The 25,585-nt window shown below is 40.7% G+C and overlaps 1 protein-coding gene across 2 annotated transcripts in view; it reads left to right on the top strand.

Annotated features, from left to right (window-relative positions):
- Positions 1-25,585, top strand: part of KDM5A (lysine demethylase 5A) — a 95,023-nt gene that overhangs the window by 63,232 nt on the left and 6,206 nt on the right. Inside the window, exons 20-27 of one of the 2 annotated variants that reach the window (XM_002712783.5) lie at positions 2,383-2,521; positions 4,276-4,455; positions 5,046-5,207; positions 6,951-7,502; positions 7,872-8,015; positions 14,846-15,005; positions 16,889-17,109; positions 19,555-19,965. In XM_002712783.5, the coding sequence (XP_002712829.1) occupies positions 2,383-2,521; positions 4,276-4,455; positions 5,046-5,207; positions 6,951-7,502; positions 7,872-8,015; positions 14,846-15,005; positions 16,889-17,109; positions 19,555-19,965 (1,969 nt within the window). Of the gene's footprint in view, positions 1-2,382; positions 2,522-4,275; positions 4,456-5,045; positions 5,220-6,950; positions 7,503-7,871; positions 8,016-14,845; positions 15,006-16,888; positions 17,110-19,554; positions 19,966-25,585 lie in introns of both variants that reach the window. The other variant, XM_008259863.4, reaches the window with a different exon arrangement.

The following is a 25,585-nucleotide window of genomic DNA, read 5'->3' as shown; positions in this document are numbered from 1 at the left end:
TAGTCTCCCTGGAGATTTCATCTGATTTCTTGGCTTCATCTATAATATGCATTTCTTTCATAATTACTCTTGCCTGTTAGATAATTCCAGTGGGTGTCCCAGAGATACCTCAAATTCCTTGTGTCCAGATTGGGCTTGTAAACTTCTTCCCCATACCCTGTTCCTTTTTTTTTTTTTTTTTTCCTGTGAATTATACTGTCTTTCACTGATTTGAACAAGTAGGTACTTTGGTGGTTAACTTCATCTCTCCCTTCTAGTTCATCACAGACTTACTCATGTAGATTGTATTTCCTCAGTCTTTCTTACTTTCATTCTTTTTTTTAATGCACTTATTTGCAAATGGATTTATTTATTTATTTATTTATTTATTTTTAAGTTGTGCTCACTTACTTGAAAGGCAGAGAGAGAGAGAAAGAGAGAGAGAGAGATCTTCCATCTGTTGGCTGCAACACCTGGGGTAGGGCCAGGCTGAAGCCAGGAGTCTGGAATTCCATCCAGTGTCCCACATGGGTGACAGGGTCCCAAGTAGTTGGGCTGTCTTTCACAGCTTTCCCAGGAGCATTATGAATCAGAACGGGAGCGGCTGGGAACCAAGTTGATACTCCAGTATGGGATGCTGGCCTTGCAGGCAGTGATTGAACCTACTACTGCACCACAGTGCCAGTCCCTCACCTTCTTTCTACACCAGTTTTTCACTGGGTGTAGAATTCTAGGTTAATAATTACTTTGTCTCAGTACTTTGAATGTATTATTCTGTCCCATTTTTTTTTTTCTTTTCAGTCCAGAGGTCTTTTATTTTTAAGAAAAATTTTTAAAGATTTATTTGAGGGGGCGGTACTGTGGTGTAGCGGGTAAAGCTGCTGCCTGCAGTGCCAGCATCCCATATGGGCGTGGGTTTGAGACCCAGCTGCTCCTCTTCCGATCCAGCTCTCTGCTATGGCCTGGGAAAGCAGTAGAGGATGGCCCAAGCAGTTGGGCCCCTAAACCTGCACGGGAGAACCAGAAGAAGCTCCTGGCTTCTGGCTCCTGGTTTTGGATCGGCACAGCTCTGGCTGTTGTGGCCAGCTGAGGAGTTAACCAGCAGATGGAAGACCTCTCTCTCTCTCTCTCTCTGTGTAAATCTGACTTTCAAATAAATAAATAGCCAATACTGGGCCAGGCCGAATCCAGGAGCCAGGAACTTCTTTCAGGTCTCCCACATGGGTGGCAGGGGCCCAAACAGTTGGACCATCTTCTGCTACTTTTCCTAGACCAATAGCAGAGAGCTGGATTGGAAGTAGAGCAGCCAGGACTTGAAGTGATGCACATATGGGATGCCAGGGTTGCAGGTGGAGGCATTATCTGCTGTGCCACAACGCCAGCTCCCAAGTCCTACTTCTTAAATAAAATTTTTTTCTTTCTTATTTGAAGGGCAGAGAGATTAGAGAGAGCTTTCATTTGCTGGTTCATTTCCCAGATGCCTGTAACCGTGAGGGCTGAGCCAATCTGAAGCCAGGAGCCAGGAACTCAATTCCAGTGTCTCACATTGGTGGCAGGGACCCAATCACTTTGGCTGTTACCTGCATCCTTCCAGGGTGCACAGAAGCAGAAAGCTGGAATTAGAAGTGAAGTTGGGATTCAAATCCAGGCACTCTGATAGGGGATGCATGTGTCCCAAGCACTGTTTTAAGTGCTGTGCCAAACTCCTGCCACAGAAACATACTTTCTTAAGGCTTAGCTTAATGCTCTTCTGAACTCATCTAAACATTATTAATTACTCCCTCCCATTGTAATTTGGTCTTGGTTCCCAGTACAAGTAAAATTCTTATCTTGTATTCTGATTGAGGACAGGATTGATGTTTTTATTTATCTTTGTGTATTATTAAATGTAGTAGAATTAAATTTACATGGTCAACATTGTTGGATTTCTAGTCTATTGCTGTATTTCTTGTTATCAAACATACTGTCTCTGACAACTTCAGATATTATAGAGAGCTAGAGCAGGGACAGTCTATTGTATGGTGAAAGGAATATTCTTTTTTGGTTTATATTTATTTGAGAGGGAAAGAGAAAGAGCACATGTGTGCTTCTACCTGCTGGTTCCCTTTCCAAAAGCTGATAATGGCTGGGACTGGGCTGGAGTAAGATGGGAGCTGGATCTGAATGGTCTCCTAATGTGAGTGACAGGGACCCAATTACTTGAGAGCCATCACCTGCTATTTCCCAGGCAGGGTGTACATTAGCAGGAAGCTGGAACAGACAGTGGCACCAAGATTCAAACCCAGGTGCTTTGACACAGGATACTCAACCACTGTGCCAAATGCCCACCCCATAAAATGCTATTTAAGTGTTGGTAGCAGTTGGACTTTTCATAAATCCTACCCTGTTTTTATTTTTCTTTAGACCGCGGCACAGTGTGGCAAGCTTAGAGAGCATTGTGAATGAAGCCAAGAACATTCCAGCCTTTCTACCCAATGTATTGTCCCTGAAAGAAGCCTTACAGAAGGCTCGAGATTGGACAGCTAAAGTGGAAGCTCTTCAGGTGAGGAGACCTTTAGATCATTGTACCCACAGGTGATACCTGTTTTACACATGAATCCTTTTTATTTTCTTTAAAGATTTATTTATTGATTTGAAAGTCAGGGTGAACCAACGGCAAAGGAAGACCTTTCTCTCTGTCTCTCTCTCACTGTCCACTCTGCCTGTCAAAAAATTAAAAAAAAAAATCAGTTATAGGCAAATGTACATGGGAAATAATCTTTTACTGGAAAGAAATTTAAAAGTTCTAAAAACAGGCCGGCGCCATGGCTCAGTAGGCTAATCCTCCGCCTAGCGGCGCCGGCACACCAGGTTCTAGTCCCGGTTGGGCACTGGATTCTGTCCCAGTTGCCCCTCTTCCAGGCCAGCTCTCTGCTGTGGCCAGGGAGTGCAGTGGAGGATGGCCCAGGTGCTTGGGCCCTGCACCCCATGGGAGACCAGGATAAGCACCATTGGAGGGTGAACCAAACGGCAAAAGGAAGACCTTTCTCTCTCTCTCTCTCTCTCACTGTCCACTCTGTCCAAAAAAAAAAAAAAAAAAAAAAAAAAAAAAGTTCTAAAAACAATAATAAGTTCATTACATGGAAATACTGAAACATTATGAACTCAGAAAATATTAACTCTTATCTCTTTATATAACATTTAATCAAGGTGGTTACAGAACTAAAATACTGCTTTTAGTTCTGTGCCATAGAAAAGCAATTCAGTTTGTCTGTAATGTTACAGTGAATTTCCCCACTGTAGGAAAGATGATTCCATTGTCATATGATATATATATTTTTAAATATTTATTTATTTATTGAGAGGTAGAGTTACAGAGAGGCAGAGAGAAAGGGAGAGAGACAGAGACAGAGAGAGGTCTTCCATCTGCTGGTTCACTTCCCAGATGGCCACAACAGCTGGTGCTGCACTGACCTGAAGCCTAGAGCCAGGAGCTTTTTCTAGGTCTCCTATGCAGGTGCAGGGGCCCAATCACTAGGGCTGTCTTCCACTGCTTTCCTCGTCATAAGCAGAGAGGTGGATTGGAAGAGGAGCAACCAGGTCATGAACTGGTACCCATATAGGATGCCAGCACCGCAGGTGGAAGCTTAGCCTGTTGTACCACACCAGCCCCCATAAATGATATTAAATACTTTTTTTAAAGATTTATTTATTTATTTGAAAATCAAAGTTACACAGAGAGGAGAGGCAGAGAGAAAAGTCTTCTGTACGCTGGTTCACTCCCCAATTGGCTGCAATGGCTGGAGCTGTGCTGATCTGAGGCCAGGAGCCAGGAGCTTCTTCCAGGTCTCCCATGTGGATGCAGGGGCCCAAGGACTTCTACTGCTTTCCTAGGCCATAGTAGAGAGCTGGATCAGAAGTGGAGCAGCTGGGACTTGTACTGGTGCCCATATGGAATGCTGGCACTGCAGGCAATGGCTTTACCCACTATGCCACAGCGTCGGCCCTCTAAACACTTATTTTTATTGCCTCATTCTTAATTGCATTTAAGTTTGTCCTTCAGATTGTCCTTTGTACTGCTTTTTATATCTTACTGATTTTCTTATAAACTAATAAATCTTTGATAACTTGCTCATTAAAGAAATGAATTAATATAAACTTTTTAAGGCAGAGAAATGAGAGGTTGTATTATTTCAAGAGATGCAATTAGTTTTAAAGAATAATATTTAATAAAACAGCTAATTTAAAAATTTTTGTCTTACAACAAGACTCCATAAGGGGACTCAATTTGTGTGAGAATCTGCTTTCGTTTTTCAGAGTGGCAGCAACTATGCTTACTTGGAACAACTTGAGAGTTTGTCTGCTAAAGGACGCCCTATCCCTGTGCGTCTTGATGCGCTGCCCCAGGTGGAATCACAGGTTGCAGCAGCACGGGCTTGGAGAGAGCGAACTGGGCGAACCTTTCTGAAGAAGAATTCGAGCCATACATTGTTACAGGTACTTCAACACTGCTGAGCAGTTGATAATTGAACACCACTATGTAGACAGTGAAGGTTATTTTCAGTTTCTTTTTTTCACAAGTGATTTCTCTTATGCGATATCACACACTGACCTGAAGTCTGGAGCCTTGGGAAGACTCATTTCTGATTAATCTTGTGCTATGTACAGTAAAAGCAGTCAGCCTGGATTTTATCTCTGTTATTGTTCTCTGTCACTGAAAGATCTTCCTTCTCAGAACTACAAATTTAAATATTCAGCAGCCTTTTTGTCTCGAGCAGTTGGACATAGTAGTTAGCAGCATAGGCTTTGGAATGAAATTGTTTTAGGTTTGAAGGCCTGGTTCTTTAATTGTAACCATGTGTCCTTAGACAGGTTGTTTGCTTTATGAGTCTCCAATTCTCATGTTTGTAAAATGTGAGTCATAATACCTATTGAACAGGTTATGGTGAAGATAGAATTAGGTAATGTGTATAAAATCCTTAAGAAAAGTGCCTGTGACTTGATGAGTGGACAGTAAAGGGTTCTTTTTACTATTTAAATTTTCAAGATTCCTTTGAAAATCAGAGCTCAAGCTCATATTTTTGTAGGTGCTAAGTCCCCGGACTGACATTGGTATATATGGAAGTGGTAAAAATAGAAGGAAAAAAGTGAAAGAACTAATAGAAAAAGAAAAAGAAAAGGATCTGGACCTTGAGCCTTTGAGTGATTTGGAGGAAGGATTGGAGGAAACCAGAGACACAGCTGTGGTGGTAAGAAATGATGTAATGTATCCTGAGTTCACCTTGTGACTTGAGAATTCTGTGAAAACACTAGCAAACCTCAGTTGCTTTTAAAAATGTCTCCTTTCTTTTAGCTTTCAACAGTATAGTGAGTATGCAATAAAATGTTAGTAGCTGGTGATAATTATGCTTTTTTGATGGCAAAGAAGAATGTGTTAAGTTTATTAGGAACCTGAGGAAGTATACAGTGAAGATAGAATTTGGAGCAATGCATAATAATAATAATAGAGAATTGTGTATACCAGCCAACTTGAAAAGATTCTTTCTGCCTACAAATCATCCTGTTTTGGTGCCAATGAAAATCATCTCTTATTACAGCGTAGCCTAATAGTAAGTCAATGTTTCCAGACAAGTGGGACTGGAAATTATTTTGAAATTGTTTCAAAGCTACCAGTAGTTTACTTTAAAAAAAAATTTTTTTTTAATTTATTTGAGAGACAGAGCAAGAGAGAGAGAGAGATTGAGAGAGGTTGAAATCTTCCGTGCACTGGTTCACTCCCCAGATGCTGCAAGAAAGCTGGGAGCTGGGAACAATCCAAGTCTCCTGCAGGGGTGGAAGGAGCCCGATCAATTGGATCATCCCTGCCATGGTAGTAAGAAGCTGGAGTCAGGAGTTGGAACAGGGTATTGAACCCACGCATTCTGATGGGATGTGGGTATCTTTTTTTTTTTATTTTTTTATTTTTTATTTGACAGAGTTATAGACAGAAAGAGACAGAGAGAAAGGTCTTCCTTCCGTTGGTTCACCCCCGAAATGACCCCATATGGCTGGAACTCTGCCCATCCGAAGCCAGGAGCTTCTTCCTGGTCTCCCATGTGGGTGCAGGGACCCAAGGACTTGGGCCATCCTCCACTGCACTCCAGGGCCACAGCAGAGAGCCGGACTGGAAGAGGAGCTGCCGGGACTAGATCTGGCGCCCATATGGGATACCGGCGCCAAAGGCAGAGGATTAGCCAAGTGAGCCACAGATATGGATATCTTAAGAAGCCGCTTAATTACTAGGTTGAATGCTGCCCACACCTGTTTTTTTTTTTTTTTCCAGTTTTATTTTTTTCATTCATTTGAAATCAGGGAGGCATGGAGGGAAGGAGATTGAGAGAGAGAGAGAGAAAGGCACTGCCAGAAGTTTAAAAAAAATACACTGATGATATTTATGATAATTTTGTTTGCTTGTATTTACTTTATTGAAATGAACTTCATAAAACATTAATGTTATAATTGGTCACCAGACTTTCATATTCTACTTCCAGCTGAACTGGAGAGTTCTTGTGGTGAGAAATAACAAATTCATTTGCATAGAACTTGTCTTCTGAGAGTGAAGTACCAGGGTAGCTAATTCTGTTTACTTTGTGCCAGGTACTGATGTAGGCATTGGTGTTAGCCTCATTTTTCAGAAAACTGAGATTCAGAAAACTTGTGCTGCAGATCAACCATCTGCAAGTACAGGAGTCAGGCTTGTTCCCAGGTTGCGTGATATCAAAGTATACCATTTTATGTTGTACTCTGTAAGGTGTTCAGAGCATGTACTAATGTGGATTGGCAAATGTGGTAGCCCTTTGTCCATAACATAGATGAAGAGTATGTGGAAGCTGATTTGTTCTTACTTCGAGGCCATAACTTGGGGAGAAAAAACACTAAGCCTTGAAGATTTGGTGTATGGTGGAGGAGTGTCCTGCAGTGACTGTTTTTAATTAAATGTTTATTTTTTATAGGTGGCAGTTTTCAAAGAACGGGAGCAAAAGGAGATTGAAGCCATGCATTCCCTCAGAGCAGCCAACCTAGCCAAGATGACGATGGTGGACCGCATAGAGGAAGTAAAATTTTGCATTTGCCGCAAGACAGCAAGTGGGTTTATGCTACAGTGTGAGCTATGTAAAGACTGGTTCCATAACAGCTGTGTTCCCCTTCCTAAATCAAGTTCCCAGAAGAAAGCATCCAGTTGGCAGGCCAAAGAAGTAAAATTCCTTTGCCCTCTCTGCATGCGTTCTCGGAGGCCGAGGCTAGAGACTATTCTATCACTCTTGGTGTCTCTTCAGAAGTTGCCTGTACGGTTGCCAGAAGGAGAGGCCCTACAGTGTTTGACAGAACGTGCTATGAGTTGGCAAGATAGAGCCCGGCAGGCCCTAGCCACTGATGAATTGTCCTCTGCACTGGCCAAGCTGTCTGTGTTGAGCCAGCGTATGGTGGAACAGGCAGCTCGAGAAAAAACTGAAAAGATCATTAGTGCAGAACTCCAAAAAGCAGCTGCCAATCCAGACTTACAGGCAAGTGTAGGATTTATATTCTTTTTCTGTTTTGTTTAATAGTGTCAGTATATACATAGTAAATCTGTCTTACTAATTGGCTAAGAAAACAGCAGTAACTTGCCTGCAGTTTATAACCATGGCATCTTCCTTCTGCATAAACCCAGAGCCTTTTCTTTGGGTAAATAGATTGGTTGTTTTAGTAAAATATTAACTGGAAATATAATCCAGGTGGATCTTGGTGTCATAATCAAGTAATTTAATTTCTACTAACTGTTGAATAACTCTGGTGTGCACTGTATGAGTTCATTACATTCCTTAAACATGTATTAATTGTCCATGTTTGTATAGTGTTGCTCTCTGTTCACCTTGGGATCACTTGCTGTTTAGGGACACTTATCTAGTTTCCAGCAGTCTGCTTTTAACCGGGCGGTGAGCAGTGTATCATCTTCTCCTCGACAAACGATGGACTATGATGATGAAGAAACAGATTCTGATGAAGACATTCGGGAGACCTATGGCTATGACATGAAGGTATTTCCATGGCAGGCTGTGTGGGTACATACCTGATTGTTTGATTTGTGGAAAAGCTATTGAATGCTGATGTTTGAGGTGTAAAAGGGGACAGGAAAGCTAGTTATCTGTCCTGAGTCTATGGTGATACAATTTTTTCAAAACTCTACAGGAGTACAGATTGCTGAAATACTGTTTTTTTTTTTAAAGGGGATTTTAATCCTACATTTAGTTTCCTCGTCTTCCAACTCCTTATGACAGTAGGAGTAGAAAAATTTTGTGTTAATGTTATTGAAAGCTTTCATGGCCAATATCAGTGTTTCAGATTTTTTTTTCTTGAGTTGTTAAAATCTATATAGTTAGATTTTGAGAATCCTGTTCTGCCTGTGTTAGGAGTCTTCTGCTCTGTTCTCTTGTTTGCATGGGATTAAATAGAATGTCGTATTTGGAGATGGGAAATGCTTGGGCCCGTGATTGGGATTTGTGTAGTTACAGTTAGAACAAATTATATCCTGTAAATATGATTCTTTGGATAAAAACACCACACTGATGGTGAAAAGGTGTTGGCAAGTTTTTTTTCCTTTTCTTTTTTTTTTTTTTAAGGATTTATTTGAAAGGCAGAGTTACAGAGAGGCAGAGGCAGAGAGAGAGGTCTGCTGGTTCACTCCCCAGATGGCTGCAATGGCCGGAACTGCACTAATCCAAAGCCAGGAGCCAGGAGCTTCCTCTGGGTCTCCCATGTGGGTGCAGGGGCCCAAGGACTTGGGTCATCTTCTACTGTTTTCCCAGGCTATAGCACAGAGTTGAATTGGAAATGGAACAGCAGGGATTCCAACTGGCGGCCATATAGGATGCTGGCAATGTAGGCAGAAGCTTTACCCACTTCACCACAGCACTTGCCCTGGCAAGTTAGAGTTGGATACTGTTGGCCTGTCCATGTCACATACAGATCTTTTGCTTTTGACCTAGTAATTACATCATCATCTAGGCAGACATCCTGCCAGAATACAGTTCATCTATTGATTTAGGTGATATTCAGTTACTCTGTTTAGAATTTGTGCCTGTAACGTGAGAGTTTGTACTTTAAAATGACACTGCCTCCAAAGAATGAGGGAGGTTCTGTTGCCTTGACTTTGTCTTTTCAGCTTGCAGATCAGGGGTAGGTACTGCTCATTTTTAGAGCATGAATCTCATCAGGATTAAAACTCCTAGGATGTTAATTAAAATCATCCCTCATAGATGCTTGCCAATTTGTCTTCTGGAAAATACTGTTCTGAATATAAAAATGTATCCCTGCATGGGATGTTTCAATGAGGAACTTTTCGGTTAAGTGAATTAAATTTGAGAAAAGTTGAAGCTGGCATTAGCTTTTTCAAGTAAGCTTCTGAACTTCTTGTTAGCCTGAATTTAATGATTGTCTTTGTTTATAAAATTGTGTAGAATGACCAGGAGCAGCTGAAAGGGAATATTGCACAAGCTAAATATTAGTTAGCTGGCTTTCTACTCGTAGTAGATCACCTATTTGCCATAGCTTCGAGGCCTCCAGTACTGTGGTATTTGCTTTCTAGCACATTAGTATTGATACTGTGACTGGGCTAAACATGATGGGCTTTGCTTGGAAGCAGGTTGGTAACTGGTGAAAATAAAACACAAATATTGCATGATTTTCAGGGGTAGGAATTAAAACTCTGGTTTGATGTTTTGTAAAGTTTTTGTGGGACTCTTAGCTTATAGGCTCTTTGGTAGAGGATACTGGCAGACTAGAAAAATGAAATTACAAATTTTATAGTTTTAGCAGTGTATTTGATAGCTTAATAGAATGGAAGAATGTGGTAAAGACTTGTAATTCAGGGTCAAATTTATGTTGATGTTAGTATTTTTGGATGAAAAGAATTATACCCTTCTTCAGCATTTTTCTATAAAGCACTTACTTGCAAATTTGCTAACTTACTATATTTCTTTTGGTGATTTTTTTCCTCTTATGTGGTATCTGCTGTTGTGACCATGAATTCTGCTTAAAATACTGCAGTATTTTTGCTTGAGGAAGAGCCCCTTGCTGGTTTAGAAAGAAAAGCTGGTACTTAGAATGTAAAATAATATGAGTCTTTTGATCTTAGTTGCAATATCATTTGAATATTAAAGCATTTTGTACTTTGTATAGTTTGATTATTTCATTTTGCATGTAACAGTCTGCAATCACCACTAAAACAATCTGACCAGCATTAAGATTTAGGAAGATACATATTTAGTGAAGCAAAATCTGAAATGAATCTTTTGGGATAACCTCCTCTTAAAGATTTATTTATTTATTTGAAAGGCTGAGTTACAGAGAGAGAGGGGGTCTTCCATCTGTTGGTTCACTCCCCCATGGCTGCGCCAGGCCAAAGGCAGGAGCTAGGAGCTTCATCAAGGACAAATACTTGAGCCATCTTCAGCTGCTTTTTCCAGGCCATTAGCAGGGAACTGTATTGGAATTGGTGCAGCTGAGAAACAAAATGGTGCCCATTTGGGATGCTGGCATCATAGCAACATCACTTGCTATGCCATAATACTGGCCCATAACAATGCATCTTTTTTTTTTTTTTAAATATTTATTTATTTTATTTGAAAGGCAGAGTTACAGACAGAGGGAGAGACACAGACTGAGAGATCCTCCATCCGCTAGTTCACTCCCCTAAGGCTGCAATGGCTATAGCTGGGCAGATCTGAAGCCAGCAGCCTCCTCTGTGTCTCCCACTTGGGTGCAGGGGCCCAAGCACTTAGGCCACACTGCCTTCCCTGGCCATCAGCAGGGAGCTGAATTTTAAGTGGAGTAGCCAGGACTTAGAACTGGTGCCCACATGGGATGCCTGCACTGGCCCCAACAATGCATCTTTAACTCAACAAATCCAATATTGTATCTTTTCACATTACATACTTCACACCAGGAAAATAATTTCAAAAATTTTTTAACTTTGCATTATGTTATTTTCTGGTCACTTCTTTTCCATTTTGAAAGTTTAAGTGAAAGACCCCTGCATGAGTTAGAATGAAATGAGAGAAGTCAAGGACAAAAACAGACCACTCTCATTAGGAAGAAAAAGCACCTGGGAACTGAAGGTGTAGGGGTTTGTACTTGTTGTTCTTTTGCCTTTGGTGACTTGAGTAGAAGACGACTATGAACTGTTATTCCTAAATATGAGTGAATGGCATTGTCTTACAGATTCCTCTTGTCAAACCCTTTTGCCTCTGAGTTATATTTTCCAAAGCTAATTATTACTTTGAAACGTCTTGATTTTTGGAAATTATCCTGTTTAATTAAGAACAGACTCATGATAGTGATAGATCCTTCTCGTGCACCTTACAAAAAGATTTAAGTGTTGGGTTAGTTACTAAGCTGTTGTCTCTTATCTTCTAACCCACTCTGCTTTGTGATGCTGAGGCTGGGTATCCACTTTTCTCTAAAAGGCCAGGTAGTAAATATTTTGGTCTGTATTGCACAGTATTTGTTTATTTATTTGCAACTGTTAAAAAATATAAAAACTATCTTTGACTCACAGTCTATATAAAAACAGGTTGCCAACTGGGTTTGGCCCACAAGTTATAGTTTGCCAGCCACTGCTGTATACATTTGTCCTTAGCCAGGTGTTTCTCTTCTGCCCATGGGAGCTATTAGAGAAAATTAAAAGATCTGAACAATAAGAAGGAATGTGATCTGTTCCCTATTTATTAACCTATTCCTGACATCATTTTCTGAATTGTATGCTTATTACATTTTTTTCCACCCTGGCAGAGTCAGCTAACTGGTTCCAGTTTGCAGTTTTTCCCCTATACTGCTAAACCAACCACGTCAGCACTTCCTACTCAGAGGTCTAGATGGCAGCTCTGCAGGACTCTTTTTTCTAAGCCTGTATCTCCTACCCTTTGTCGCCTCCAGCTCTAGGGATAGTATGCTAGTTTTTCATTACTGTAACTAAAATACCTGAGAGAAGCTACTTGTGAAGGAAAAAAAGTTTATTTTTGGCTCGGTTTTGGGGGCTTACAGTGCAAGATGGGTGGTCCCATTATTCTGGCACCCATTCTGGTCTGAAGACAGTAGAACAAGTGTAGAGGGAGGACCATGTGATGAACCAGAAAGCAGAAGGATACACCCCTCCCCCATCCTAGCCCTCAAGAAAGGCCAATCTCACTTTAAATAGCAACCTTCTCAGCAGAACTGTCTTCTCAGGACATTCCCCAGAGACCTAAGGATCTTTCACTGGACCCGCCTTCTAGACACTGAGATTGCATCAAGTTCCCACTCTCAGTCTGTTAACTGTTAATATAAAAACTGCGAAGGTGGTTTTTTTGTTTTGTTTTGTTTTGTTTTTAAAGCATATTTATTTGAAAGACAGAGATATGGAGAAGAGAGAGAGAGATCTTGCATCCACTTGTTCACTCTCCAGATGGCCACAATGGCCAGGGCTGGGCTAAGCTGAGGCTAGGAACCTGAAGCTCCATCCAAGTCTCCCATTGAGTGGCAGGAGCCCAAGCACTGTTTCCATTTTCTGATGTTTTTCCGAGGCCATTAGAGAGCTGGATCGGAAGTAGAGCCGCTGGGGCACTATCGATCGATGCTCACATGGGATGAGGATATTGCAGATGGTGCTTAACCTACTGTGCCGCAACTCCAGCTCCTAAGCTTCAAAGATTTGAAAGTCTGCATGGGGCTGGCATGCTGCAGCACGTTAAGCTGCTCTGTTGATGCCAGCATCTTAGAAGAGTGCCAGTTCGAGTCCTGCCTACTCTGCTTCTGATGCAGCTTCCTGCTAATTTTCCTGGGAGAGCAGCAGAGGATGGCCCAAATACTTGGACCTCTGCCACCCATGTGGGAGACCAAGATGAAGCTCCTGGCTTCAATCGTAGCCCTGGCTGTTGGGTCATTGGGGAGTGAAGCAGTGGGTGGAAGATCACTACTTTTTCTTTCTTTGTGATTCTGCCTTTCAAATTAAAGCAAGAAAGGAGAGAGAAGGAAGGAAAGAAGGAAGAAATGTAAAATAAACGTCTGGGTGAGTTTGGGAGACAAATCCTATTTTTTATTTTTGGACAGGCAGAGTAGAGAGTGAGAGAGACAGAGAGAGAGAAAGGTCTTCCTTTTTCCGTTGGTTCACCCCACAATGGCCGCTGCGGCCGGCGCACCGCGCTGATCTGAAGGCAGGAGCCAGGTGCTTCTCCTGGTCTCCCATGCGGGTGCAGGACCTAAGCACTTGGGCCATCCTCCACTGCACTCCCGGGCCACAGCAGAGAGCTGGACAGGAAGAGGAGCGACCGGGACAGAATCCGGTGCCCCGACCTGGACTAGAACCGGTGTACCAGTGCCGCAGGCGGAGGATTAGCCTAGTGAGCCGCGGCACCTGCCGACAAATCCTATTTAAACTGTGACAGATGGTAGCTCTTTTCTGCAATTATCTTGATTTGTTAACTCATTGTTTCCCTTTTGCCTTTTCAGTCTTTTAATACACATTTAACTAGTTTCTTATATTAAATTCTCCCTATTGAAATACCTGGTACAATTTCTGTCTTCTTGATTGTACTTTTTTTTTTTCTTCTTCTATTTTTTTATTTGTTTATTTGAGAGGTAGCCTTACAGAGAGAGGGAGAGACAGAAATGTCTTCTATTCAAATGGCTGCAACAGCTGGAGCTGGGCCAGGAGCCAGGGGCTTCTTCTGGGTTTCTCAGTTGGGTGCAGTGACCCAAGCACTTGGGCCATCTTCTGCTGCTTTCCCTTGCTATAGCAGAGAGCTGGATCAGAAGAGGAGCAGCCAGGACATTAACTGATGCCTATATGGAATGCTGTTGCCTCAGGCGGAGGCTTAGTCTATTAAGCCAGAGCGCCGGCCTCACACTCTGACTTTTAAAGTTGTACAGATGGGCTTGTGAAAATCATTCCATGGGAGAATCAACTGATACTAACTACAGCTGTCAGGTGTAAAATTTCTATACTGTCAGTCAGGCTCTTCATTGGACTGATAAGAGCAGTTGGTGAGATTCTTATCTTAGAAACCTTTAGAGAAAATTAAATAGTTTGTGTGTCTTTAAGATGTCACATCTAAAACTTTTTTCCCCTCTTAAGTTCATTTTATTTTCTTTTAAAGGATCAAGGTTCCTTCACCCACTAAGTTTCAGTTTCAATTCTGCAAGTACAGGTTTACAGTTACAATTGTAGTGTATTTATTGCTTAAGTGTTTGTAGGATGATGGGATATAATGCATTTAACTTGTGATGTCAGTGTTTTATGTATGCTAATTATAGATTGTAGATTACTTAATAGTAATTTCTTCATAGATTTATTATCTCTGGATTTTTTTTTTTGGACAGGCAGAGTTAGAGAGAGAAAGGTTTTCCTTCCATTGGTCACCCCTCAAATGGCCGCTATGGCTGGCGTGCTGCGCCAATCCAAAGCCCGGAGCCAGCTGCTTCCTCTTGGTCTCCCATGAGGGTGGAGGGCCCAAACACTTGGGCCATCCTCCACTGCCTGCCTGGGCCACAGCAGAGAGCTGGACTGGAAGAGGAGCAACCGGGACAGAATCCGGCGCCCCGACCGGGACTAGAACCCGGGGTGCCAGCACCGCAGGCAGAGGATTAGCCTAGTGAGCTGCAGCATCGGCTCTCTGAATTATTTTTGAGTTTTGTTCTTCATTTTGGCTTGAAACTGTAGTCATTACAGATTTTCTCCCCAGTAAGACTTTCTATCTTATTGAATATGTTAAGTTTTAATGTGTTTTTAGTATATTATAATAGCTTTAACTTGAAAGCTCAACCTGAAGACAACTTTAGAGCTTTGTCATAGAATGGGTAAAGTGGTTCTTAGGGTTCTTGTTTGTTTCTCTAGGACACAGCTAGTGTGAAGTCCTCTAGTAGTCTGGAACCCAATCTTTTTTGTGATGAAGAGATTCCCATCAAGTCAGAGGAGGTAGTAACTCACATGTGGACAGCACCCTCGTTCTGTGCAGAACATGCCTATTCTTCTGCTTCTAAGAGTTGTTCTCAAGGTAATACTGCTTTATGAAAATGGGGAGAAGGTAAACTTAACACCAATGAGGAAAAGAAATACTGTATGAATCAAGACTGTGAGTTCGTCTTGCATTGAATGTGCTGCCAGGCCATGATATACTAATAGAACCTGAAAATGCTATTTTGACAAAAAAAAGGTAGTTCCTGGTTGCATTTATTATCATTAGATTACAACCTAGAAACATAAATAGAAGTATATATACAGTTTTCATTAGAAGAACTTTAGAAGCCATCAAGTCCCATTTCTCATTTGTGTAAAATCTCTGATCAGTAATTATTTACCTTTTTTTTTTAAGATTTTTTTTTTTTTTTTTGACAGGCAGAGTGGACAGTGAGGGAGAGAGAGACAGAGAGAAAGGTCTTCCTTTGCCGTTGGTTCACCCTCCAATGGCCGCCGTAGCCAGCACGCTGCGGCCGGCACACCGCACTGATCCGATGGCAGGAGCCAGGTATTTCTCCTGGTCTCCCATGGGGTGCAGGGCCCAAGCACTTGGGCCATCCTCCACTGTACTCCCTGGCCACAGCAGAGAGCTGGCCTGGAAGAGGGGCAACCGGGAAAGAATCCGGCGCCCCGACCGGGACTAGAACCCGGTGTGCCGGCGCCGCAAAGCGGAGGATTAGCCTAGTGAGCTGCGGCGCCGGCCCTAAGATTTATTTTAATTGAAAGAGTTACACAGAGAGAAAGAGAGGCAGAGAGAGAGAGGTCTTCTATCTGCTGGTTCACTCCCCAGTTGGCCCCAACGGCTGGAGCTATGCTGAAGTCAGGAGCCAGAAGCCTCTCCCGGGTCTTCTATGTGGGTGCAGGGACCCAAGGGCTTGGGCCATCTTCCACTGCTTTCCCAGGCCACAGCAGAGTGCTGGTTAGGAAGTGGAGCAGCCGGGACTCCAACTGATGCCCACATGGGATGCTGGCATTACAGGTGGCAGCCCCACCTGCTATGCCCCAGCACCGGCCCCAGTTATCTACCTTTCTTACGTGATTCTGACCAGTTGTTGAGGAACTCACTTTTTTTTTTCTTTAATTAATTTATTTATTTGAAAGGCAAAGTTACAGAGAGGCAGAGAGAGAGAGAGAGAGATCTTCCATCTGCTAGTTCTTGCCCCAGATGGCTCCTTCCAGATCTCCCACATGGGTGCAGGGGGTCCCCAGAACTTGGGTCCTCTTCTGCTTTCCCAGGCCATAGTAGAGAGCTGGATTGGAAGTGGAGCAGCAAAGTCTTAAACTTGGCGCCCATATGAGATGCTGGTACTGCAGGCAGTGGCTTTACCCGCCACACCACAGTGCCAACTCCCTGAGGAACTCACTCTTTTTAAGATAGAATTTGGTTTTGGGTAGTTTTAAGTTTTAGGAAATTCTTTTCTTGGTAGATGATTTCTCCATGTTGTTCACTTATTCTCTTGCCTGTGAAAACAAGTTCACACTGCTTTAGGTCACAATTCTGCAAGATGGAGGTGTTCCTCTATAATAAATTAGGCCTTTGTGGAACAGCATATTATCGTTGGTTCATTAGGAAGATAACTATTTACACAAGGCAGCTAACTGCTCAGTTTTTTATTATGGTTTAGAGAAAATGACTTAAGAGAATCTGCCTCCACTCCTGTTGCCACAGGATTAAAAAATTCATAAGGACAAATAATCAGGATAAAAAACCAATTTTAAACTCTTAAGTCTATTATTTAGAGTGGGCTTTAGAATTCTAAGTGTTTTGTTTTCTGTGTGTGTTTTTAATTCAATTTTACTTCTTACTGATGCAGTAAATCCAGATACCTAAAGTCAGTAATTATCCCTAAGTATTTACTTCAAAACAATACATTTTTTCCATAGTTTTCCTCTTTTGTTTTATGTTTTATTTTGGGAAAGGTTCTAGCACACCAAGGAAACAACCTCGGAAGAGCCCTTTGGTGCCCCGAAGTTTGGAACCTCCAGTGTTGGAGTTGTCACCTGGAGCCAAAGCCCAGCTGGAAGAGCTGATGATGGTGGGAGATCTCCTAGAAGTGTCTCTGGATGAGACTCAACACATATGGCGCATTTTGCAGGCGACACACCCACCCTCTGAAGACAGATTCCTGCATATCATGGAGGTATGGATTTTTTCTTTTCTTTTTTTTTAAGATTTATTTATTTTGTTTGAAAGGCAGAGTTACAGGGAGGCTGAGGTTCAGAGAGAGAGAGAGAGAGAGAGGGAGAGAGGTTTTCCATCCGCTGGTTCATTCCGCAGATGGCCACAACAGCCAGAGCTACGCCGATCCGAAGCCAGGAGCTTCTTCCGGGTCTCCCACATGGGTGCAGGGGCCCAAGGACTTGGGCCATTTTCCACTGCCTTTCCAGGCCATAGCAGAGAGCTGGACTGGAGGTAGAGCAGCCAGGACTTGAACTGGTGCCCATATGGGATGCTGGCACTGCAGTCAGCGGCTTTTAACCACTACGTCACAGTGCCGGCCCCTTTTTTCTTTTTATTTTTTTAAAGATTTATTTATTTATTTGAAAGGCAGAGATACAGGGTGAGAAGGGGAGAGAGAGAGGGGGACAGATCCTCTATCTGCTGCTTCACTCCCCAAATGGCCACAATGGCTGAGGCTAGGCTAGGCCAAAGCCAGGAGCCAGGAGTTTCCTCCAGGTCTCCCACATGGGTACAGGGGCCCAAGTATTTGGGCCATCTTCCAGGGCTTTTCTCAGGTGCATTAACAGGGAGCTGGATCAGAAGTGGAGCAGCCAGGACTCAAACAGGTGCCCTATGGGATGCTTGCACTGCAGGCAGAGGCTTAACCTTCTACGCCATAGCGCCAGCCCCAGAGGTATGAATTTAATGCTTAAACCATTTAGGTGAGGTGAGCCTTTGGGCTGGTAGTTAAGATAACTGATTAGGATACCTGCATCCCATATTGGAATGCTTGGGTTTAAGGCTTGCTCCTAGTTTTAGCTTCCTGGTAATACTCCTCCTGGGAGTCAGCAGGGGATGGCTCAAGTCTCTGCCCCGACGTGGGAGACCCGAATTAAGATTTTTGAGTTCATAAATTTGGCTTGGCCTACTTCTGAACGTTATGGACATTTGGGGGTGTGAATCAGCAGATGAGGAACTGTGTTGTCTGTCTGTTGGTCTCTCACTGTCTCTCTGCCTCTCAAATAAGTCAATCTTAAAATTTTTTAAAAAGAATCAAGGGTATTGGTTAAATAGAAGTGTTTGGGTGGGAGGGAGAATCTGCATTCATATAGTAAACTTGCCTAGCAGTTTGTAGTACATATAATTTTTTTTGTATCTGGAATCTCATTTGATCTTCATCGTAATTCTGAGGGGGTAGAGGGTGTGGAGGCCAAAGGAAATACAGGCTGATTGTTTCCATTCTGCATGCAGGGAAATGAAGGCGCAAAGAGGTGTGAAATGAAGCTTATACAGCTAGTAAAAATAAAACACCTCGATTCTAACTCTGACATCTGACTCCTCCTTGTTGGTGGCCTAATTTAGAGATTGTTTTCTGGTCTACAAAACATTTTCTGCACATCCATTATCTTACTGAATCTTTTCATTCCATATAAGGAAAACAAAAAATTAGAGGATAAGTATTTTGTTCAAGGTGTTACAAACTTCAGACATTTATAACCCAGCGTTCTTCTGAATTCTTTTGCTTAGATTGCTGCAAAGGTTCTCAAGTCTCAAATCTGCAGAAGGATGAATTCCCGTATTTTTAATGAAATTCTCAAATTTTATTATGTTTTTCAGTATTTTTCTAATCCCCTCGCTTTTTTTCAGTTACTAGGCACACTTTTTCTATTAAATTTTCAATGTTTATTATGTAGATACGTAATGGGAACAATATTAGAAAGCTGAGAAGATAAATTACTTGATTTTTTACTTTGTCACACGAACTATGCTCTAACCCTTGTGAAAGTCACTGCACACCTGTTGTAATGAATCATGGATACAATTTTTATATGTATTCCAAACATTTTTGATAACCACCAGGAATTTATTGTTTAAAGAATTTTAGTATTAAGTACATGATTAAGTACAGCTGTTTTTCTTTGAAGGTTTTCATCTCAGAAATGCTGCAAATTATATTAATATGTATTAACATTGAAAACATTTTTTTGCCCTATCCCCCTAGCAACTACCCACAACTAAATCTCATATTATATGTAGGGCTTTCATTACTTTCTACTCTTGAGTTGTATTCATTGACTGTTGTAACTGCCTTTTAAAAATATCTTTTAAAAGTCTTTAGAGCAGCAGTATTTTTTTTTTATCTTTTTGTGTTGTGGCATGATAGAGAACTCACCATTTGAGCCCTTTTTAGGTGGACCATCAGTTGTGTCAGTATGTTCATGTGTCGGGCAGCTGTCTTCAGAGCCCATTTCCTAAAAGGAACTCGGAGCCCAGGAAGCCGCAGTCTCTGCTTCCTCTCCCTCCCAGCCCCAGCAACTTGTATTCTGCTTTGCCTCTGAATTTGCCTCCTGTGGGCACCTCAGGAGGATAGCACTGTTTTTAAATGTCTTGCTTTAAAATTGTTTCAAATATTGTATTTTTCAAGGATGACAGCGTGGAAGAGAAACCACTAAAAATGAAGGGAAAGGATTCTTCAGAGAAGAAACGGAAACGGAAGCTGGAAAAGGTAGAACAGCTTTTTGGGGAAGGAAAACAGAAGTCTAAGGAGTTAAAGAAAATGGACAAACCTAAAAAGAAAAAATTAAAATTAAATGCAGACAAATCAAAGGAGCTGAACAAACTGGCCAAGAAGCTAGCAAAAGAAGAAGAAAGAAAGAAAAAGAAGGAGAAGGCTACTGCAGCCAAAGTTGAACTTGTGAAAGAGAATACAGAGAAGAAAAGAGAGAAAAAAGTGCTAGACATTCCCTCCAAGTATGACTGGTCGGGAGCGGAGGAGTCTGATGATGAGAATGCCGTGTGTGCCGCGCAGAACTGCCAGAGGCCCTGCAAAGACAAGGTGAGTTCTCGCTCCTCACGCTCGAGTGTGCGAGGCGTCAAGGCCCAGCAGCTGTGGAGATCTGTTTGATGAGCTGATAGTGTGTTTTGATTCCAGGATTTGGACTCCTAACATAATTATTTTCTACAGTTTCTATAAACTCTTTTGAATAAAGAAGTTCCTAGGTCAGTGTGCTGAATAGATGCAGTGTTGTATTTTAAAAGTCATGAACCTCGTGAGCGTGGGACAGGAGCAGAGAGAAGCTATGTGACCTGTCCGGCAGGTGGTGTATTTCCTATGCAGTGGACAAAACAAGTTATAGAATAGTATTACGCCTTCCCTATAGGATGAGCCAGAGAACTAATTCCCTTGTCAATTAACTACAATGGCCTGAAAAAATCCTGGGCCTGTATTTTAAGATTTTGGTAAATTGCATTAATTTTAAGATTGTGTTCTAAAAACCTAAAACTAACTGTGTTTTACCCACTCTCAGGCCTGTGTTTACTCTCCAAAATGGAACATTAACTCTTCCAAATCCTTTGTAACAAATAATTCAGACCCTTAGAGATACTATTTAAAATTTTGTAACACTAAGTTTTAAGCAGAGTGTTCTGTGATGGCTATTATATTGAGGATAAGAATTCCTGAGAAAAATGGACAGACTTTATGAAAAAAAAATCCAGTTCTTTAAGTGATTGGAAGCATAAAGTTCTCATTAAGAATATAAATTCATAGTTTTATTTATTATGCTCTTTATACCACTTGATATTTAGAATATTACTAGCGCCTCAGTTTAAAAAGATGAGCAGAATCAGTAAAGCTGTGTCACGGTCACAGCGGGTTGTACCCTCACTTCCCTCCTCAAATACCTGCTACATTTTTTAGAGCTAGAAGAGGCCAGCAGGTGGCCTTGGTCAGGCTCCTCATTTCACACATGGTGACACCAGGACTCAGTGATGATAAATGATGTCATCAAAGTCAAACTAATTAGTGGTAAAACCAGAAGTAGACCCCTGGTTCCCTGGCTGTCACACTAGGATCTCTCTTCAAATAAATATCCCAGTCCCACTGATAAATGAGATGTAAGTACAAAAGCACATTCTAAAACTCAGTGATACTTATATATGTAAATTACATATTTAAGATAACTCAGATAACAGCTATTAATATTTTGGTGTGTTTCTTTCCAATTCTTTTTCTATAGTTCTTTTTTGTATCATTGTCATATTATCTGTTCACTTTGTGTCTTATTTTAATCTCTTCATAAGCATTTTCCTGTATTATAAACATTTTCAAGAATTTTAGTAGATACATCTCATGTGTATACATAATTTTTTTCTTTCACTTTGAATTCTACTTCTGTCTGAGTTTAGTAAAGAGGTTAATTGGGAGGTTCACTGTTGGGAGAACCTTCTGTTTCTTTCTCCTTTAATCAATTTTATGGCAGTTTCAAGACTATCGACAAGAAAGTTGAAGACCAGCAGAAAGATATGTTTCTTTCTCTGTTTTTTTTTTTTTTTTTCTTTTTAAAAAGTTTATTTAATTTATTTGAAAGCCAGAGTGACAGAGAGGAAGAGGTAGAGATAAGGGCATCTTCTATACTCTGGATCACTTCCCAGATGCCTGCAGCACTCCAGGCCAGGCCAAAACCTGGAGCTGCACCTGGGTCTCCCGCATGGGTGTAGAAATTCAAGCACTTGAGCCATCATCTGCTGCCCCCAGGGTGTGCGTTAGCCAGACATGCAGTGAGGACTTGCTCCCAGGGACTCCACCACGTGTTGCAGGCTTCCCAAGAAGCAACCCAAACCACTGTGCCACAATGCCCTCCCCACGCCCTTCCCCAGTGGGTTTTTTTTTTTAACTTTCATGTTTTATCTTCTCTTTTTTCACTTTTTTTCTTTGTCACTTAATCTTTCCCCTGTTCTCTGCTCAGTATTTGAATATGATTCAGTCTTTTTATCCTTGTTATATTTGCTGTGGCCTGTAAGCACCACAGGCCTGACTTTTTTACATTTGTTACAAAATTGTTAACACATGCCCTCAAAGGGTTAAGAGGAAAAGGTCATAATCTCTATGAAAGCACTTGTTAACCAAAAATGCAATACAACTGTTAAAATGTGATGATTAACTTTAATGAACTCTGAGGTTTGTTTCTATATACTTTCTTTAAATCTAGAAAGTTATTTACATTTTATGAAACATTGGGGATTTAGCTAACTATTCAGAGAAAATATCTATTTTAAACTGTTAAAGTATGTAAAGGTGAGCAGAGTGTGCTTACCCTGTCATTAGCTTACATAAAATAACCTTAGTGTTAGATTTCTGTGTATTTAATTTTAAACAAATTATTTCAGATTATAAATATTTCACCTATCATTACACTTTGCAGTCTTTCATAATTTTCCCTGTATGTTCTTAACACTAGTTTCAATAAATAAAAGGTGTATTTATTTAAATAAAAAAAATTTACAGCTTTCTCAGTTTATAGTGTTTCTCTAAGGAGATCTAATTAATGCATGGCGCATGTTTTCAAACAAAATGATAAGAAAATGCTTTTTGGGGAAGGCCATTCTTTAAAATATGCAGCAAAAATTTACTTCTAGGGTTCACTTGTTTTCAGATAAGTGTACCTGTATTATTTCTGTAACCGGTAATTATTATTACTTTCCCTAGAAAAATGCAGATTGAGAAATATCTTTTAAAAATTAGAGGAATGGTTACTTAAATGTACCCTGCCTCAATTTCAAGATGTTTTAGAAAATAACAGAATGTGTACTAGGTGTTTTTCAGTACCACTCCTCTATCAATTATCAGATTAATTTCAAGCTAAACTTAATTTTAAAAATATAACTATTTTCCAAAAATGAGTTTTAGGGGTGGGCTTTTGACCTAGCAGTTCTGAATGCAAGTGGGTTTGAATCCTGGCTCTCCTCCGAATTCCAGCTTCTTGGCTAACACACACCTTGAAGGCAGCAGGCGGTGACTCAAGTACTTAGCTCTCTGCCACCCACTTGGGAGACTGGGATTAAATTCCTAGTTTCTGGCTTTAGCCTGGCAAGGCCCAGGCTGTTGTGCAAATTTGGGAAGTAAACTAGCAGATAGGAGTTCTGTCTTTCTTTCTCTCTCTGTGTCTCAAATAAATCAATCAATAAAATATAAAAAATTAAAGTTCAGAATCTTTTTCTTCTTGAATTCTATCCCTTTATTCAGTTTTATTGGTACTAAGAATAAAAAAAAGTTTACTTAACAGAACAAATTTCTTTAGGGCTGATATATTTACATAGCATTTTGTTTTTAGTGTTAGGATAAATACTTAATCACTTTTTCCATTTGAAAAGAGGTTTTTTCACCCTCTAGGGACCTTTTATTTACCCATTACTATTCCCATAAAAAGTTTGGCATTGTGAATTAAAGGATTGAAGTTCATAAATTTATGGCACTCTGATTTTCAAGGATTTGTGTGGAGGTGTTGTCTCTACCAAAATATTTGCATTATTGCCATCTTTACCAGTTCATAGCTCCTTTTAGCACAGATAGTCAAAGGTTGGATTACATAAATGTGTGTCTTACACACAGTGGTGGTGTAGAGATGGGGTAACCAACTACCCCAGCTTACCTGAGACTTCACCAGTTTTAACGTGGAAATTTTCACTATGGGAAAATTTATCATTTCTGGGCAAGCTAGGTAAACTCACCACTTAATGTTTAGAGCACCAAAAAATTATACACAGGGATACTGAACAAATGAACTTCTCTAAGTGAATTGTTTTTGTTTTTCAAATCTGGCCTTTGCAAGGAACCTTGGTACAAAAGAGATTGAATATCCAAATAACAAAAACTCAATTGAGTAAGCTAAGAATATCACAAATTTTCTTTTTCCCTACTGCAGTAATAGGCTGTAAGAAATTAACAAACTATAATATGCCAAATTCTTAAGTATAAATGTGAAACCAAATAGCAAAGCATAAATGTCAAAAAATTATTTCTTCTATGTCATATATTTGTCTTTTAAACAGACATTTCTCTCAGATCTGGATAAGGTAACCTATTTATGCTATAATTTAAATCTGTGATCTGTTAATAATTAAATGGCTCATGGTTGTGAAGCTTTTAACAGTTTTTTCTGTAATTCACTAGGCACAAAAGGGTAGATTGCTACTAGAATTTAATGTGCCATCATCCAGACTCTAAACTCTTGATTTGCCAGGCTATTACCTAGTCTGTTGCCCCTGTGTTAGATTTTTGTAGATTCAGTGGAAATTCCAAACTTTAGTTTGCTGACGATCCAATGGGCCTTTTCAAACAAAGGATTGTTAATAGATGAACATGATAAGAAGATAGTGATAAGAGAAGGACTATTTTTCTTTGCCATATTTTTGGGTTAAATTCTTAAAAAACCTGCAGATTGCAATAGAATCCTGCAGGTTATTTAATAGAATCTGTATACCAATGACTATCTCAAGGAAAGTTATGTATTCTCTGGAAATCATGGGAGAGCTAGGCTTGGGACCCGTGACCTTAGGACTTCAGGCTTTGACCTCTAGTCAGAATCAGAAAAAGGAAAATACTGTTGGATTTGAAAGAGAGTGATATAATTTTGGAAACTGGAAGCCAATGAGTAGGTCCAGTGAAAAACTAGACTTAAAAAAGCTTGGCCCAGGTGCTTGGGCCCTGCACCCCATGGGAGACCAGGAAAAGCACCTGGCTCCTGGCTCCTGCCATCGGATCAGCGCGGTGCGCCGGCCGCAGCGCGCTGGCCGCGGCGGCCATTGGAGGGTGAACCAACGGCAAAGGAAGACCTTTCTCTCTGTCTCTCTCTCTCACTGTCCACTCTGCCTGTCAAAAAAAAAAAAAAAAAAAAAAAAAAAAAAAAAAAAAAGCTTGGTACACCTTATTTGATAGCAGATACTGAAAAAATAACTCTGTTATCCTGTGGACTGGACTAAATTTAAGAGATTTTTAGAATTAGGAGTAGAGATATCTGTTGGTTCAGGGGTAGCACTATTAACAGCATAATTTCTTAAACTTGGACAGCCCAAAGAAATACAGTTCATCTTTCCAATTCCCTTTACTATCTCCAGACAGCCAAAATATTTATCCCGGATTCACCACCTGTCCATCGGGCACTTTGTAAATCTTCACCTGCTTGTAGTACCTTTATCTTTGTTGCACAGAAGCCTTTATCCCCTTACCTTTTTTCTTGATAAGTTTCCCGCAACAGGAACATTTTGATCAGTTTTTTTTTTTTTTTCATAAACTTGAGAAACTAAACATAGTTACAGGACAAAAACAATTCAGTTTAGGAAGGAATCATTAAATTGTTGTGAGTCTCACGAAGTGCCAGTGATGATCAAACTTAGAATATGTGAGAATGACTTGTAGACTCCCTACATAGTCTAAGACTGGAGATTTGGGATGGGTCCTAGCTCCATTTTTAACAAACAAAATAGGTGATTCTGTTGCAGGAGGTCCACACATTTTGAGTAGCAATGCTGCAAACTGTTACAGCAAAGTATACAATGTTTTGTATACGATAATGAGTAGCGCCATGAGACTAATTTTAAGAAATAGCTTCAGTATCTCAGGCAGTGAACTAGGTGTTTTGTCATATATTATTATTATTTTTTAAAGATTTATTTAT

This window comes from Oryctolagus cuniculus, chromosome 9 (genome assembly GCF_964237555.1).
Source record: "Oryctolagus cuniculus chromosome 9, mOryCun1.1, whole genome shotgun sequence".
NCBI lineage: Eukaryota > Metazoa > Chordata > Mammalia > Lagomorpha > Leporidae > Oryctolagus > Oryctolagus cuniculus.
The sequence above is the reverse complement of the archived record's forward strand: the minus strand, read 5'-3'. Positions and strand labels throughout refer to the sequence as shown.